The sequence below is a fragment of the Canis aureus genome, chromosome 9, assembly GCF_053574225.1.
Source record: "Canis aureus isolate CA01 chromosome 9, VMU_Caureus_v.1.0, whole genome shotgun sequence".
Classification (NCBI taxonomy): Eukaryota; Metazoa; Chordata; class Mammalia; order Carnivora; family Canidae; genus Canis; species Canis aureus.
Genome location: NC_135619.1, coordinates 75,162,255 through 75,179,987, shown reverse-complemented (window position 1 = coordinate 75,179,987; position 17,733 = coordinate 75,162,255). Strand labels below are relative to the sequence as shown.

General features: G+C 69.6%; 1 protein-coding gene across 1 annotated transcript in view; it reads right to left on the bottom strand.

Moving 5' to 3' along the window:
* Positions 1-13,876, bottom strand: part of KIF26A (kinesin family member 26A) — a 38,216-nt gene extending 24,340 nt beyond the window's left edge. The window contains exons 1-3 of the mRNA XM_077908426.1: positions 13,835-13,876; positions 13,277-13,522; positions 1,687-2,118 (exon numbers count right to left, since the gene is read on the bottom strand). Of these exons, the coding sequence (XP_077764552.1) occupies positions 1,687-2,118; positions 13,277-13,522; positions 13,835-13,876 (720 nt within the window). The remainder of the gene's footprint in view (positions 1-1,686; positions 2,119-13,276; positions 13,523-13,834) is intronic.
* Between the last annotated feature and the right edge of the window lie 3,857 nt (positions 13,877-17,733).

The window sequence follows — 17,733 nt, the reverse complement described above, 5'->3', positions numbered from 1 at the left end:
CCTCGTGCTTCACACCTCCAGGGAGGCCTCAGTGCTTCACACCTCCAGGGAGGCCTCAGTGCTTCACACCTCCAGGGAGGCCTCATGCTTCACACCTCCAGGGAGGCCTCATGCTTCACACCTCCAGGGAGGCCTCAGTGCTTCACACCTCCAGGGAGTCCTCATGCTTCACACCTCCAGGGAGGTCTCGTGCTTCACACCTCCAGGGAGGCCTCAGGGCTTCACACCTCCAGGGAGGCCTCGTGCTTCACACCTCCAGGGAGGCCTCAGGGCTTCACACCTCCAGGGAGATTGGGATACTTCACACCTCCAGAGAGGCCTCATGCTTCACACCTCCAGGAAGGCCTCATGCTTCACACCTCCAGGGAGCCCTCAGTGCTTCATGCCTCCAGGAAGGCCTTATGCTTCACACTTCCAGAGAGGCCTCGTGCTTCACACCTCCAGGGAGGCCTCGGGGCTTCACACCTCCAGGGAGGCCTCATGCTTCACACCTCCAGGGAGGTTGGGATACTTCACACCTCCAGAGAGGCCTCATGCTTCACACCTCCAGGGAGGCCTCATGCTTCACACATCTGGGCCTCCACACAGAGGGTTCCCTCGGCTTGGAAGGTCCTTCCTACTTGTTTGCCTGATGAACCCCTCTCCTGGGCTAAATAGGTGGACACACCTGAGGGCACAAGACCCCTAGGAGAAGGTATCCCCTGAGGCTTGGGCAGAGTAGCCACGTGCTTTCTGGGGAAAGACCTTCCCAGGACAGCCTCCAGCAGTTAACCTCATGTACTACCCAAACCCAAACCCAAACTCCCTCCTTGTCCTAGGAGACCCCTAAGCCAACAACCCCCCATTCCATCTCCTATCCTAGTATCCTTTCTGCTCGATGGGAAACTGGGGGTACAGCAGACACCTGGGAGAGACCACCACCAGCCAAGCTCCGTGGACAGCGGGGAAGCAGCCAGCCTCAGCTCCGCCCTCCAAGACTGGCTTCATCTCAACCATGGGGGTGACACAGGCCCAGAGTCCTGCCTGACGACACTGACCCAAGTCCGTGGCACCCACAGTGCCCCCCGGTGCCCAGAGCTAGTCCCATGGAGGCCATGCCCCCCGGTGGGGGCCACAATCTGGTGCACCTGAGAGAGGAGACTTTGAGGGGGGGCGGCCTCCCCCCTCAATATGCAGCCAGCTGGAAAGGGGCGGCTCCTGAGACACCATGGGGGTGGACACAGACCTCCTCTGCCTGCGGGCCTCACCCCGCACTCCAGGCTCTGTCAGCTGGGCCACAGCTCTGGGGGCAGCCTGGCCTGGCAGGGGAGCCTGGAGGGGAGGGGCACTGGGGACCCCTCCTCACAAGGAGACGTTCCCTCTGTCAGACCCTGAGAAGGAGGGTCTGACGGCGTCCCGGTAGCCCTCCTGTGAGCCCACGGAACCCCACATGGTCTCAGAAGCAAGAGTGGCCAACGTCATTGCCAACCACGCATGCGGGTGACGTATGAGGGGACGCCCCCAGGGACGTGGCCGGGCCCTGCCCACTGGGACTCTGCCAGCAGACCGACCGGGCCTTCCGCCACCGCGCTCATGGCCCCTTGAGCCGGGGGGAGCCACTGAGCCTGCATGACATGGGCCACGGTGAGGGGCGGACGGGGAGCCCCAAGCAGGAGCCCAGCAGCCCACCCTGCCCGGGGGACTCACCAGGCACGACGGCGGCAGGAAGCTGTTGACCCTGGAGACGCTCCACATGCCCTCCAGGCACTGCTGGGCCTGGATGGTGACGGTGCTCAGGGCCCCGCCCAGGCCAGCGGGCGCCACCGATACCTGGACACTGCGCCCAGCCGGCCAGGCCGCCCCCTTCCTCTTGTCGGGCCCCACTCGGCCCGGCTGCCTCCCTGGCGGGCCGGCAGGCACGGGTGCATCCCGCGGGCCGGTCACGGTGCCGGGGCCCCCTCGAGGCGCGTCGGGGTCCTCGCGGCTGGCAGGTGCCTGGAGCAGCCGCAGGGCCTCCCGCGTGAGCTGGTTCAGGCGTGTGGCACAGACGTCGCAGCGGCGCTCGGCCTCCGGGCGGCACGCAGGCAGGGTTCCCGGCGCCGGCAGCTTGTCGAGCAGCAGGGCGGAGAGGCAAGGGTCCTGGGGGGACACGGGACAAAGGTGGTCAGGGCCCGGGCGCTCGCCCCACACGGCGCCAGGCCAGCTCGTGCTGTGGCCGCCGCAGAATCCATAACTGACTAATAAGCCCCAAACGGTTCCGTCTGCGTGAGCCCAGCAGGAAAATGATTGTCGGCGCTTAGCGGGGAGGCCCACGGTGGCCCTGACAACTGCCCGCCGCCTCCGCCGCTGCCGCGCTCGCTCCCGGCTAACGAGGCGTCTGCGCGCTCCCCGACCGCCAGGCCACCGGCGGCCAAGGCCAGGCGGCCCAGAAGCAGGGTCGCCGCATCCTCCAGCCCGGCCCAGGGCCCTTCCCCCGGGGGCCCCCACCCCACTCCACCCACCCACCCCTCCACAAAAGCAACACCCATCCAGAGCCACGAGGGCTCCCCGGGCTCGGCTGGACACCCTCTCCCCGCCTTTGTGAACCCTCCAGCCCTGGTCCGAATCTGCAGAAAAATGAAATGCGGCCCCGCGCTAAGTGCCGCAGAAGTCATGCCGTGCAGGGACACCGGGAGGGGCGAGCCAGGCAGTCCCGGGCCCACGGAGGACGGAGGACGAGCGCCAGTGGGCAAGGAGGCAGGAGGCTCGATGCCCACCCCGCTGGACCGCAGGCTCGGACTCAGTCCCCCGCAGCCCCGGCGTCCCCGCGGTACACTGGGTGAGGGGGACACACGGGTCTCCCTCATTGGGAGCTTAGTGTCCACAAAGGGCTAAGAACAGGAGCCGGGGGAGCCCAGAGGAGACCCTCACCCAGCCTGGAGGCCAGCGAGGGCTTCCTGGAAGAGGTGACACCTCTGGGAGGAGAAGAGGAGGGAGTCAATCCTTGGAAGGAACCTCACTGGAGAGAAGTTATCAAGAGTCCTAGTCCCAGGGCCCTTGCCCCGTCCCTCGATGGCCCCACCAGGCTCTGCCCTGGCGCCTCCCTGGGGCAGCCCTGCAGGGATCAGACCTGATCTAGGCCCGGCCTCTCGGCCTCCCTGCCCTCCCCCAGGGAGGTAAGCCCCAGCCACAGGCACCTGCTGGCCCGGCCCAGCAGCGGCCATGACCACCCAGGACTTTCCCAGTGCCAAACCCCAAATGCGGGCCTAGGTCTTCACTTTGGCCAGCTGGGCCGTGCGGGGTCAGGGTCGGGGGTACACCTGGACCTTCCCCTCCCCACCCAGCCGGGACCTGCTACAACGCCCCAGAGCTGGAGGCCTCTTCCCTGCCTGGCCCCAGGCAGCCCCCCGCAGCCCCCTACTCTCTAGGTGGCCACACCGCCCCCACGGACCCCAGGCAGGACCCGACTCCCACCGGCTGCCTTGCCGGCCACAAAGGGGCCACAGCTCCCCAAACACACCCATTCCTCCGAAGAGGAAGCCGAGGCCACCCTCCCAGCGGGTGCATCTCATGCACCCCAGCCAGGCTTCCCGAGCCGGAACTGCGGCCTGCAGGGGACGGTCCAAGGGGGCGCCCGCTGTGGCAGGGTGGCCTCGCTGGGAGGGCGCACCGCTGGTAGGCCCCGCTCAGCCTCAGCCACAGGCCCTGCTGCCCTCACGTACCCCGGGTCCAACGAAAGGGTGGCCCTGGCCCAGGCAAGTGGCACCAGCTGCCCGACTCGTGGGTCCCTCCGGAAGGCCTGGATGTTCTCCGGCCGAGGGCTGGAGGGCTCCGGAGCCTCTGAAGTGCCAGCATGTCTGGTCCCAATTAGCGGACGGCAGGAAGCGGGCGCAGGGCCGGGCGAGCCCTGCGGGGGCGGGGGGCGGGGGGAGGCCCATGGAAACTCTGCGGGAGCCCCCGCCCGGGCTGGCACGCGGGGCCACCGATGGAATCCAGACACCGGGTCCCCAGCCGCAGGCCTGGCTCTGTCACTTGTCACTCCCAGCCTGTTTTCCAGGTCCCAGCTCTGATGACTCTGGATTTTCCACTCAGCGGGAGGCTGCTGGGCTGCTCGGTGGACGGGCAGGAGGGAAGGAAGTGCGGGCTGCTGCGGCCATTAGCTGACTTGAAAGGCGGCCCAGCCCCCCCTCCCCGCCCCCCACCCCTTGGCCCAGCTGCCCATTGTTCCACTGCCTCTGCCTGGCCTGGGACGTGGGGCCCCCGGGGGAGCCCCGTGGCACCCCCTGCACGGCCACACAGAGGAGGCAGGAAGGAAAGGCCGAGCTGGAGCAGGGGCCGGCCGCTTACAGGCCTGGGCGCGCACCAGCCCCCCACCACGCTGGCCAGGGCACGGGGGGCTGGGGGCGAGGAGGCAGGAAGCCAGCAAACCCCCCTCCCAGCTGTGTCATCAGGAATTCGGATGGCAGCTGGCAGGGAGGCCCCAGCCCCACCAACGCCCCAGGCTCTGGGCATCAAAGCCCCGGGAGGAAGGGAAGCAAAGCAGGAGGGCTGCTCAGTGGGGGGCCGGGCGCACCAACCCCAACCCCGTCCTCCTGAGCCCCCAGGACGCTCGCCCACACACACCTGGGCCAGAGCCCTTCCCGCACTGGCAGCCAAGCGCACCTCTTGGGGGAAGCTCCCAGTGCCTGCACCGGGCCCCAGGTGACACTCCAGCGCCGCGGGGACCTCCTGGCAGCCCAGGGAGGGGCAGGGGCGTCCTCCAACCTCTGTGTCACGTCACACACACGAGACACAAAGAGGACAGAGCTGCCCTGGGTGACCACACGGAGACCCCGCGGGGCTGAGGGCCCACCCGGCCCGGAGCCCCTCTGACGCCCAGCAGCAGTGGCCCGGGTGAGCACGGGGGCGGGGGCTGCCCAGAGCGGGAGCCCCAAGCGGCACGGGCACTTGCACGCCCAGCCACGCGGCACCACGCGCCCCACGCAGGAGGGACCCAAGACCTCCCACCCGTCTGCTGGCCCGGCTCGGCAGGCAGCAAGCTTTAGCCCGACCGGTGTCCCACCCCCAGGGACCCCACGGGGAGGGGGGCTCGGCCCAGGAGCTGGCATCTTCCACAGCACCCGCGGGCCCTGGGCGCCCCTGCGGCCCCGCCCTGCTCCCCCTCCAGGACCACGGCGGCCCTCACGTCACAAGCCAGCAGCCCCCTCTCTGGGTCGCGCCCAGGGACCACGGGCCCAAGCCCCAGCTGTCGTTGGCGCAGTATCAGGAGTTCGGAGCCCCGAAAGGCCCCGCCGCCACGCCACCCCTCAGGCACCCCCGGGAGCCCCGCACCTTCAGGAAGACGGTGATTACCCCGCTGCAAAATATTACTTTTCATTTCCTCTCTACAGTCTAATTAAACAGATATTTTACTTGCATTTGGAAAATGTTTTTCTTAATTTGATTCAATTTAGCGCCGCACACCACCTACCCATCACGCCGCCGGGGTTTTAGGGAGCCTCCCCCCACTTAAAAATAACGACTCGCCATTTCTCATCTGCTTTCTGGGGCTTCCGAGCTGCTTTAAGTAATCCTTCCATTTCCTCCTTCATCCGAGGCCCAGAGTGACTCCTCCAGGGATGGGCCACCCCCTCGCCCCGCCAGGAGAGGCTTCTCGAAGCCTGGCCGGCCGAGCCCACCGCGGGGCAGGACCCGAGCCGACCAGGGCGGAGGCTGGCCCTCCGCTCCCCGCTCGGCACAAACCCCCAGACCTCAGTCTGTGAGCCCCCGTCACCCCGTGTCTAGAAAGGGGGCCCACGGGCAGAGCCTTCGGGGGGACGAGCAGGCCCAGAGGCCCCCCCGGAGGAGCGCCCCGAGGCCCGGTGGGCCCCTCCCCAGCACGGGCCGGGGCCTGGCCCTCTGCCTCATCCTCCCCGCCCTCCACGAACACATCGCCCAGGGCCCTGACCCTGTGCAGCTGCGCCTTCCAGAGCCGACGGCAGGTCCGGGGGTGGGGGGAGGACCCCAGCTGCCGGGCCCGGCGCTGGTCCCGCGCGGCTCTGTCGGCGGGGACGTTCCGATGCCGCGTGCGGCCTGCCGGACCCGGGCTGGGGGCCGGTGGGGTTCGGTTTGCCAGCCGGCCACACCCCGGCCCCTCCCACCTGCCAGGCACCTCACCAAGGAGCCCAGTGCCAGCCAGGGGCCCTGCCCACCCACGTCCACCCGGAGACCCCGGACCCGACCCCCCGCACCTGCCCGCCCAACCCTGGAGACCACTCCGGCCCCATCGGTCTGCAGCTCTGAGGGCCCCCTAGCTGACACCTGCCCCCCTCCTCGGCCAGAGGCAGGGGTGGGGAGAGCCGGGGGTGCCGCCCGGCCCACCCAGCACGGACTGGTCCCCAAGGCCCTGTGCCAGGCACCAGCCAGCTGGGCGGTCAGGGCACACACTGGTTCATTGAGACCCCCTCCCTTCAATAGCCTCCCCTGTCCTCCGACGCCGCGATGCCACACAAGGGTGCTGGGGATCCCGGCGGCTGAAGGCCAGGCCAGCAGGATGGCCTCGGCTGGGGTCAGGGGACAGAGAGGCCAGCATCCTGGGAGCACTCGCCCCGCAGAGGAGGCGCACCACACACTTTGGGGGGAGCCTGGAGCCCCCCGCACGGCTCAGTACAGCCCCGTGGGTGTGGGCCGCCGCCGCACGACCTCATTCTCCTCATCTGAGCAGGTTCTCACCACCGAGGAGGGGTCCATACTGCATCCTGCAAGCAGTGCCACTTGGGAGGGCTCCGAACCCCCAGGAGGCCGGACACTGACCCGGGTGGGCCCGCGGGAAGAGGCCGGGTACAGAAGCACAGTGGAGCCCCTGGAGTAACCCGCGTCCCCCTGCTGGGGGCCCTTGCACGCACATGGCCCCAGCCCAGAGGGGTCCCCAGCCACCAGGTCCCTCCCGTGAGGCTGCAGCTATTGAATCAAAGGACCTCGCAGGACACCCCAGCCCCCAACCTCTGCTCCCGGGCTGGAGTGTAACTCCCCTCCTCCAGACCGCCTGACCCTTGACTTCACCCTGGTTTCCCCTCCTCGCTCTACCTGGCACCCCGTGACAGCCCCCAAGCATGCTCCAGCTGTCCCCATCTTGGACCCCTTAAGGTTCCCTCCCCTCAGAGACCCTCGCCCCGTCTCCGTGGATTTAAATCTAACCGAGATCAAACACCGCCTCCTCCAGGAGGCCCTCCTAGATGCCCCTTTCCAGAGCCCTCTCTCCCAGGCCCCCAGCACTTCAGTTACGAGCAGAAACAGTGGAGGGAAAGTGGCCGGGGTGGGGGTGTGGCCTTAGGCAGGTGCCTGCTATTCCCTCCCTCGCCCCATAGGGTGGTGGATAGTTCAGCATGTTTTCCTCACGGGCCTGAAGCCTGGTTGCCGGTATCAGCCCTCCCGTCTCCCCTGCTCCCCCTCTCGCAGCACAACCCCACGGGCCAGGTACCCTGGGTGTCCACCCTGAGGCTCCTCTCCCCACAGGGCTGCCGGGGCGCTCTGAGAGAGGAGGGCCCCCCCCACGGCACACACCCAGCCCACCCTCCCCACTGATCCCGCAGCAGCGAAGGCAGACACCATCTGGAGACGAGCACCCGCAGGCCTCCCGCTGGCCCGCTGCGCTGGCTGCAAGTGCCCCCAGGGTGCCAGGGCCGGGGGCCCATCGCCACCGATGCCCACCCTGCCGGGGACCACAGGACTCACCCGCTGCCCTGAGCCTGGGGCTAAGACTCTAGGATCAGACCACAAAGCTTGAGCAGCAAGGGCTCAAAGTGCGGAGGGTTCGAGAAGGGGGGCCCAGGAGAGGGATCCCCAGGGATGAGATCAGGAGGGCCTGTGGCTGCATCAAGGGCAACCACCGAGCAAGCCACACCCAAATGGCTTCCAGACAATTCCTTGAGGTTTAGATAGGCCAGGTCCGTGGAGCTGTGCTGTGGCTGTGAAGGGTGGACGGGGACCTTTAGGGACCGGCCGACCCTATAGCCATGCCCGAGGCAAGTGCAGGATACGGGGCAGGGCCAGTGGCTGACACGCTCCACCCGGGGCAGGCTGTGGCGTGGGTCAGCATCCGTCACACAGGGGCGGAGGTGAACACAGAGCCACGGCCCTGGGCCACGCAGGACCATCCATCTGTGGCCGCAGGAGCCCGGCCGAGCCCACCCACCCCAGAGCCGAAGCCTGGGATGCTCCAGGGGGACAGAGAGCAGAGCAGATGAGGCCAAGGAGCCCTCCCATGGAATGCCAGGAGCCCACCCCACCCCATGGGGGTCCCCCAGCCACAAAACGTGACACAAAAAATGAAAACGGCTTCCTTTTAACCCGGGGGAGCAAGGGACTCAGCACCCCGGCCCTGCACCTGTCCGCGGAGAGGAGCAGGGCCCTCAGCGCAGCTCGCATCCCCGGCTCAGCCCCGCCGCTGCCCGCAGCCGGACTCCCCCCAAGCAGGCCCTCCCCGGGGGGGCACCGGGGCAGCCTACAGGGCCCGCAGCCCGCCAGCTCCTGAAGCTTCAGCCCTGCTCGTGCTGGTGCTCCGAGGGCGCTGGCTCGCACCCCCGCCCCTGGCTGCCCACTCTCACTCCCCGAAGCCCTGCCTGGACCAGCAGGACATAGACAGGCACCCCGTCATTCCTCACTGGACCAAGGGACACCAGAGGACACTGGCTAGACCACCTCCGTCTAGAGAGGAGGGAGGCGCTGAGGTCCCACAGAGGCTGGATGGCGAGGCGAGGCCCTCCCCGGCCTCCTCCCTCAGCCTCCCTGCCCGGGCTTGGCTGTCCCCCCGCAGTGGCCGGGGAGCCTCCGAGCCCCGCAGACTGCTCCCGTCGCCGCTGAGTCATCCGGGCCCCTGCCAGCTGGGAGCCTGCCCAGCCACCAGCCCCAGGGAGCGCCCGCCCCTCTCACACCTCCCTGGCTGCCTCTGGAGCTGCCAGCACCTGGCTCAGCGGCGGAACACTGCCCGCGGAGCCCCAAGGCAGGCACCGTGGTCCTGGCACAGGGGTGGCCCCCGAAACCAGTCGAGCTCAGGGCCAGGCTGCAAACGGTGTGGGGAACGGGGCTTCAGGGACTCACAGGCAGCAGAGGTCCCTCGCCAGCTGGGCCCAGCCCCCGCCCTCCAGGAGCACAGGCAGTCGCGACAGTGCACCCAGGACGCCAGTATCACGTGGCAGTGCCCTCCCTCAGAGCGGGGTGCCGAGGACACAGGGCATGCGGGGCCCGGGAGGCTTCCTGGTGGGGGCAGTGACAGGTGATGCCCGCAGCCTTCGGGCTCGCTGGCTGGCCAGCGTGGTGTGAAACGTGAGCAAATGCCTGGGGGCTGCAGCAGCGGTCAGGGACCATCAGCGGTGGTTCTGGAGCTCACAGGGGGCCACGAGGACGAGGAGACCCCCTGCCGGGGCGAGCAAGAGATTTGCAAGGGCTAAATGAGAATTGATCCCTCTCCCCCATCAGGGGCGCTAATCAATTCAGCACCAGTACTGACTCGGCGAATGTCACGGGGTCTCCGGAGGAGGCACCGCCTCGGCGTGGTGCATCGGACTGGCAGCTGGAATGGGTCCCCGAGCAGGATCTGGGGTCCCCCTGCACCAAGGAGGGTGAGGATCGCCATCCTGGAGGATGGCGAGGCTGGGGGGAGCAGGAGTCCAGCCCAGCAGCCCTGGGGCCGGACACAGAGGGGTGTGGGAGGAAAAGCCTGGTCACTCAGTCATTCCACAAACATTTCTGGGTGACCTGGACCCCATGCCTGTCCTGATAGAGCTCCCGGCCTAGGGGCAGCACAGCGGGCACAGAGTCCGCATGGGGGCCACGGGGTGTGACGGGGTCAGGGGCAGCAGCAGGGGCTGCCCAGAGACGGGGGGCCCCAGAGTCTCCCTGCCACGGCTGGCAGTGTGGCCACCAGTACTGAGGACACTGGTGACTCCTGAGCATGGGCGGGACGAGGGCTGGGCCTCTGCAAAGGGCGTGCTTGTGACAAGTCACTGCGGGATGAAGGCAGAGGCAGCCCCGTGCACCGGAAGGCACCTTTCGGCGAACCTTGGTCAGGCCAGAGACCCCCCCCAAGGGGTCCATGGTTGGACAACTCCCCTCTGGATGCCCTGAGTGTGGGAGGCTGGCGGGGCGCAGGCATCGGGGCCTGGACTAGAGGGGACGCTGAAAGGAGTCTGCGGGAACCTGGTGACCAGTTCACCGTGGAGGTGAGGACACAGATCGGCTGAGGCCGGGGTCTCAGATCCTCACTTGGGGGAAGGAGAACGGAGTGACCAGTGAGAAGCTGGGGGGCACTCGGGCCTGGCGGCAGAGCAAGGCCTTTGGTCCCTTGGAGGGAGGGATGCGAGCCCCCAGGAGACTTCCCAGAAGTGGGGGCACCGGGCAGGGGCATGGGGGGCTCAGGGCAGGGAATGGGTGGGATGATCTGGGGTCACTGGGGGCCTGGGGGGAGCACAGCCCACAGGGGTAAGGGCCCTGGGAGGCTGCTGGACAGTCCAGAGGAGAGCAGAGGGGAGATGCTGGGGGGTGCGGGTGCAGTGAGGGGTGCTCAGCCTGAAGGCCCCCATCTGGGTGTCTCCTCCACACCCCGGCCCACTGCCCATCTTGGTTCAGAGAGGACAGTCTCCCAGCCTACACCTGGGCAGCAGAGCATGTTCCCTCCCCGAGGCCCCTAGCAGCCTCAGGGCACGGTCCTATCCACTCCACATAGATGACATCCCTCAGTGGGGACCACGGTCACCCCCCCTCACTTCCCCAGTGGAGAAACCGAGGCAGGCACAGATTGAAGAAAGGACAAGGCAGCAGGGGAGAGGCAGGCCACCTGATGGCCGGGCAGGGCGCCCACTGCCCCACTCGACCCCCATGGTCACCGAGGCCCCGGCACACAATGACCCTGGAGCCCACATCCCAGCAAAGCAGCAAGGGCTGAGGTGTTCAGCCGCCTTGTGCTGGCGCTGCTCTACCTGCCTGTGAAATGGGTACAAAGATGGTTCCAGATCTCAACAAACCTGCGGGGTGGACAAAGAGCCAGCAGGGTGGAGCCCTGGCAGGGACGCCAGGGGCACAGGATGGGTGGCCCAGGGCAGCCTACGGTCACCTGTCTCTCTACCCTCTCAAGCCCCACCCCCAAACCTGAGATCAAGCGGGGACCCTGAGGTGAGGGCCTCCATGAGCCAGGCTGCAATCCAGCTCCAACCCCACCCCCAGCCATGGGAGCCCAGCAAGCCCCAGTCGGAGCCTCCCCCTATGCAAGTGTGAGATCAAGTGAGACGCAGGGAAGTTCTCTGTAAACTGTGAAGCGCTGTCCTTATGAAGCTCATCTGTGCAGGATGCAAAACAAGAAAGGGCCCCCTAGGGAAAATCCTAGAACACCAACTCTACCCTCCAGCGCCTTGCTGGCCTCAGAACAGAGCCCAGGGCTGCTGGACATGGGCCAGACTCTGAGGAGGTCTGGGCTCGCCCAAAGCCAGCCACACAGGCCCCCGCCCCGCCCACCACCTCCTAACCAAGGCAGAGCAGGTCCCCACACACGCGTCCCAGACACCACCTCCCCAGCCCTCCCTGAAGGAAGTTCTGGGGCAGGGGGAGAGGCTGCAGGCTGAGATCCAGCCAGAGTGCCGGGGAGAGCCCGGGCTGCCCAGGACTATGACACCCACCAAGGTTCCAGGGTCTCAGGCCCAAGCCCCCATGTCCCCCTGGCTTGGGTGGCTCAGCCCCAGGGTCCGGAACCTCCCAAGACCTGCTTCCATCCTCACGGGAAAAACAATGCATAATAGGGCCTTCCCTGCCCTGAGCACAGCATCCTACAGGTTGGATCCCACTCCCAGAATAGCCCCAGGAGGCTACACCCATCTGACAAAGGAGGAAACGGAGCGGGGGAGGGGCCGCAGACCAGGAACAAAGCACGGGACCCTGGTCTGCAGGGTGAGCGTGCCGCTGGGGAGCAGGGGAGGCCGGGAAAGGGGATGAGCCCCCACCTGGCACCGAGGGGTACTGCCAAACTCAGAACAGGCTGAGGCAGGGGAGGAGGTGAGCACTCTGGGTGGTCAGGACGCTTCCCCATCAGCGTGGGCAGCGGGAGACCCCTGGGCCAGGCCCCCGCCCCCATGAGGGGTTCTCTCCACCGGGATCCCCCCCACCACCTGCAACCAGCTGGCCACACGCTCAGCACCACCAGGCAAAACCCAGCTGGGCCACCGAGGCCCCTCCTCCCTCCAGGCTGTTTCCCCTAATGGGGTAGTAACCTGGCCTGGAGGCTCTGACAGGCCCCCAGGAAGTCGGTCCCAAACCACCCTCTCACGGGACCCAACCAGATTCAGGCCACCTGAGGCACAGAGCTTGGAAAGGCTGCACCCCGCTCCGAGCAGCACATCGGGAGGGTCCAGCTCCAGCCCAGGGCAGGCCACAGGTCCCCTCTCGTCACCACAGAGTGTCACCAGGACAGAAACCAGACTCACCTCCCTTCCCAGCCCCGCCCAAGACAGGAACACCAAGGGACCCCTGGAACCCAGGCTCTCGCCCCCATCCCGGCCTGCTAAGCCTCCTTAGAGAACTATATTTAGATTCAATGGGGATTATGCGGACTTCCCAAGACCGCTTTCAAAAAGACTAAGGTCTGGCGGGAAGGGCTTCCTCTGGAGACCCCCACCTTCCCAGGCTTTGCAAACTTCCAGGGCTCATTGTTCCTAGAACAATGGTCCCAGCTCCTTCCAAGACCAGGGCAAGCCCATTGGCTGGAGAATCTGGCAAAGCCCCCTCCGGGGGCAAACACCTAGGCTGCCCGGGCCCAGCTGCCCCCGTTCCCAAATGGGTGGTCACTGCCGAAGGAGGCAAAGCCCCAGGCTGTGTCCCGCACACAATTCTTAGTCCTGCCCCAGGGAGGGGGTAGGCAGGGCCCCCCTCACGGTGGCAGGCCCACCGGCCGGTCCTCCAAGGCCTCCCGCCCCAGGTGTGCAGTTTCCAGACACCTGGCTGGGGGCCCAGGTGCCCCAAGGGCGACACCGCACCCAGTAACCTCTTGCTGCTGGCAGGGCAGGAGCTGTCCCGCCCTGGGTGGGGTCCGCGCCGTCTCCCTCTGCCCTTCCCCTCCCAAACACAGGCTGTGGTTCCAGCTGCGGGACATCTGTGGCTCCGGGGAGACCCGCCTGCCCAAGCCCCTCCCGCCCCACCGCGGAGCCTGGGGACGAGCTGCTCCAACTCACAGGCGCGCTACAGGAGGAGAAACCGAGGCCCACGGAGGGAAAGGAAGAGCCGAGCAGCGGCCCCTCCGGGACCCCAGGTGCTCAGTCCCTGCCGGGAGAAGTGGGTCCCGGGAAGGCTCACTTACCCGGAGGGGTGTCCCGGGCCCGCTGACCAGCTTCCACGCCTGTCGCTTGAGCTCGGCGAGCTTCGTGTGGCAGTGGCGGCACCAGCCGCCTCCGCCCGCCGAGTGGCCCTGCTCCGCGCCCGCACCGGAGCCCTCGGGCGCGGGGCGGCTGCCGCATGGGTCCTGCTCGGGCCCGCCGGGCAGCCTCTTGCGGGGGGACACCTCCAGCACCTGCAGCGGCTCGCGGGCCGGGCCGCCCTCGGCCACCTGCGGGGGGGGGGGCAGAAGGGGACGTGAGCCTGGACCCCGGGCGGCGTCTCCCGGCCCCGGCCCCGGCCCCGCGGGCGGCAGAGCCCGGCGCGTCCCGGCCGCGGAGGGGGCACCCGAGCAAGTTGGGGGCGCGGGGCGCGAACCTGCCGCCCGCCCTCGCTCCCGCCCGCAGGAGGCCCGGCGCCCCCTCCCCGCCTCCGCTGCAGGCGCGGCCCGCGGGGGGAGGGGGCGCGGCGCACCCCGCGAGCATCCTCAGCGTCCCGGGCCGTCTGGGGGCCGCCGCCGCCCTCCGGGCCTGGCCGCGCGTACCGCGGGTGGCGCCGTGCACAGCGGGGAGCCGCGGCCGCCCATGGCCTGGGCGCGCGAGGGCCGGCCGGGCGCTTCGGGCCGCGAGGGCTCGGGGTCGCCGCAGCTACGTGATCCGGCCCGGGGGCGCCCCCATGGCCCGGCCGGCCGCTGCGAAGTTGGCGGCGCGGGCGACTGGAGCAGAGCGCGCGGCGGCGGCGGGCGTGCAGGGCGGCGAGGGCGGGGCGGGGCGGGGCGGGGCGGGGCGGGGCGAGGGCGGGGGCGGGGCTCCGGGAGGGGCGGGGCTCCGGGAGGGGCGGGGCTCCGGGAGGGGCGGGGCTCCGGGAGGCCTTCCCGCCCCGCCCCCCTCCCCCCGCTCGCCGGCGCCCGGGGGCCCTCCTCGCCGCGTGGCCCCTCCCACTCCAAGGACCCCAACCTGTTCGGCGAGTCCCGGCCCGAGGGAGGGGCGCGGGGGGCCAAGGTGAGACGCCCGGGACAGGCGCGCGCATGCGCCTTCCTGCTCCCCTCCCGGGGCAGGGGGGTCCGCGTGTCCCCTGGGGCGCACCGACCCACTCCTCACTTTACAGGCGAGCAAACTGAGGCCGCAGAGGGGACGGTCTCGCCCGAGGTCGCGCCGCTAGTCGGGACGAGGTGGGGGCTGAACCCCGGCCCGGGCCCCCGCCCCCCCCCCCCCCCCGTTGCTTTTTCCTGCAGGTCCGGGTCGCTGGCCACCCTCTGGGTCTCAGGGTCTCAGGGTCTCAGGGGCGCACGCAGGTGAGCGTCGCCGCGGGGTGCGCCTCGGAACTGCAGCGCCTGCGCCGGAGCGTGTGTCCCGGCGCGTCCGTGAGCGGCGCGCGTGTGTGCGGCCGCGCGTGTGCGGGACAGTGGGTGTGCGCGGCGCGCCGGGCCCCGGGGATGCGCCGGACCTGTTGTCGGGCGGCCTGGCAGATGGGGACTTAGCTCCGGAATTAATTGCCTGTTTGTCTCCGGCTGAGAGGTCGCCCCCCACCTCGGCGATCGGCCGCTCCCGCTGCAGCCCGGCCTCGGAGCAGCCGCCGACGCGCAGGCCGCTCGGGTCCCGGCCCCGGGTCGGCCGGAATCGCCGCGTCGGGCTCCGAGGGCGCGGCCGCGGGCTCGCCGTGACGCGAGCGCCCCCTGCCGGCCGCCCCGAGGCGGGAGCGGGACCCGGCGCCGCGAGTCCCGGGCGGGGAGCCGCGTCCCGGGCGCCGGGAGGAGCCCAGCCCGGGAGCCCGGCCCCGGGGCCCAGGCGGAGCCCCCGGCCGCGGCTGCGGCGCGCACGGGCCATCGCGGACTGCGCCCCGCCCGCCCGAGCCCGTCACGCGGCCCCTCCTTTACCAGGGTTTGCCCGCCGCCCTGTGGCCCACGCACGCGGCCCCTCTCGGCGAGGCGCACCGCCTCCCCGCCCGCCTCTCCCAGCGGGTCTGACCCGCCACGCGGCGGGGGATGGAGTGGGCAGGGGCTCCCACCGCCGCCCCGCAGTCCGCAGCCCACCGGGAGGGCCGGGGGCTCTGGCTCCCGCACCGACGGAGGACGGGCGTCAGCGCCCCCGGCCCGGCTCCCCGGGGCGGCCCCCACCGCCCGCGGACAGCACGGCGCCCGCCCTCAACTCGCGTGGGACACTCGCCCGCACGCCCCGCGCCCGGGAGGACGGCTCGGTGCCACGCACGCGCCCCACGGCGCCCCCGGAGCCCCGACGCCCCCGGCCCGCCACGCCCGCAACTTCGGCGGTCCGCACCCTGCAGCCCCGCCCCGGCGTCCCGGGAGGCCCGCCACGCATCCGCGCACAGCCTGGAGTCGCTCGGGGGCCCCGGGCCGGCCGCGAGACCGTGGTCCCGGGCCCCCGCGCTGCGCCCCCGCGCTGTGCCCCCGCGCCCGGGGTCCTGAGGACACCGCCTGGGGCGGGGGGGCGGGGGCAGCACCGGCCGCGAAAGTGCGCCCGCGGGTCCCGGCACGGCCTGCGGGACGCCGCCCCGGACCGGCCGCCTGCGTCCCCGCACCGCCAAGTCCCGTCGCGCGGCCCTCACCTTCGCTCGCCGCCGCAGGAGGTGGCTGGTGAAGCCCAGGATGATCTCCGAATCCAGGCAGAGCGCCCCCATCTCCAGCAGGCTGGGCGCCTTGCGGGGCGCGCCGCGGGGCGGCTCGGGCGGCCCGGGCAGCGCCATGGAGAGCGGAGCGCGGGGAGCGGCCCGGAGCTCCTCCCGCCGCCGCCGCCGCCGCCGCCGCCTCCCGCGCGCGCTCACCGGCCGCGCGCCCCCGCCCCCGCCCCCGCCCCCGCCCCCGCCGCCGCCGCCGCCGCCGCCGCCGCGCCCCGCACCGCGCACCGCCCCCCGCCGGCCCCGTCCTCCGCCGCCCTGCGCTCGCGCCGCGCGCCCCCGCGCTCCGGCCCCGCCCGCCCCGCGCGCGCCGACAGCGCCCCCTCCGCCGGGCGGGCGAGCCAGACACCCCGGCAGTGCGGACCGAGGAGGAGGGGCGCGGGGCGGAGGACGGGGATGGGGGGACCAGGTCCCGGCCTGAGGCCGCACGGAGACGCGTAAGGGGCCCCGGGGGCCTGTGCTCCCCATGCTCCGGAAGGCCCCTAAGGCGGCTGCTCGGAAACCCCCATCCCGTGCCCCGACTTGGCCTGTGGATCCCCCAGGGCAGCCCCCCGGAGCCGCGATTCTGCCGCCACCGGTAGCGTCTCTGCCCCTGACTCGACCCCCCTGCCCCAGCCGCTCCAGTAAGTGCCCCCAGGCTGGAGAAGAACAAATTATGGTCGGAGTTTCGGAAGGGTCAGGGATAGACCTGCCCAGGTAGCAATTGGAAGCCAGATTGTGCATGGCCCCTGGGGTCGCAGAAGGTCAGAGGGACATCTGCAGGGTGTGTGTGGGGGGGCAAGGTTCCCTAAATAACTTGGGCCCCTGGAGATGGTCTTTGAGAGTTAAGGTGTCAGGGAAGGTGCTGCAGGGAGGGCCTTACCTGGAGGACCTGGAAAGGAGATTGGAGAGCGGGCAGAGCCCTCACAGAAGCCCTGCAGTGCAGATGGCACCACACACCGTGTGGCTGGGGCGCTACCACTGGACCAGCCGGGCCAACTCCTCTGCCCCATGGAAGGACCACGGAGTCTTCCCACCCCCCAAGCCCCTTGTGGGCCAGGAAACCCTCCCGCTCCCCAGGTTCCTCCCCTGAGTCCCACAGATGGCACCTGAAGGACCTTGTTTCCCTCAACTGCACCCAACAGACACATGGCAAACACCTTATCTTTGGGCCACCAATTGCCAGCACCCTGCCCCCACCCACACTTCCGGTCAGGAGAGAGACCCTGGGTGGAGCTGCCCCCTTCCTGCCCCCGTGGCCAACCGGAGCTGTAAGAGCAGCCCCAGTGCCCCCACCACTGCCCCCCACCAGCCCCTCCTGTGGGCTCCAGCAGGCCCCCCCACGACCCCCACCTTTCCCCTCCCCCACAGGCAGGCACTGGGGAGAACTGTCCTACTCCCTTCCAAGACCCTGAGCCTAGAGGGGGGCTCCCTCCAGTGGACCCTGCTCTTCTGGGAGGAGGCTGCCCGCCATCTCAGTGGATTGATTAAAGTCATCGTGGAGATTTTTTTAACGTTTAATTTACCAGGCACGCGGTGCCGGTCAGAGCTGTCCCCAGGGAAATCTAGGCCAAGGGAGCAAAACAGAAACCCCCTGCAATTGAGCGGAGTTCTGACGGGATTAATTGCTGGACTCAGCGTCCAATCAGACCCCACGTGGCAATATTTCAGGGAGGCAGGAGGACAGCGGGCTGGAGCGGTCAGGCTCCTGCGTCAGGTGTGGGAGGCCTGAGCCCAGCATAGCACCATCTGTCCAAGGTTGCCGGGGACGGTAGGAGCCCTCCTGCCCCCGCTTTATACACAAACCAGCCCTCCTGGGCCCAGCACCCT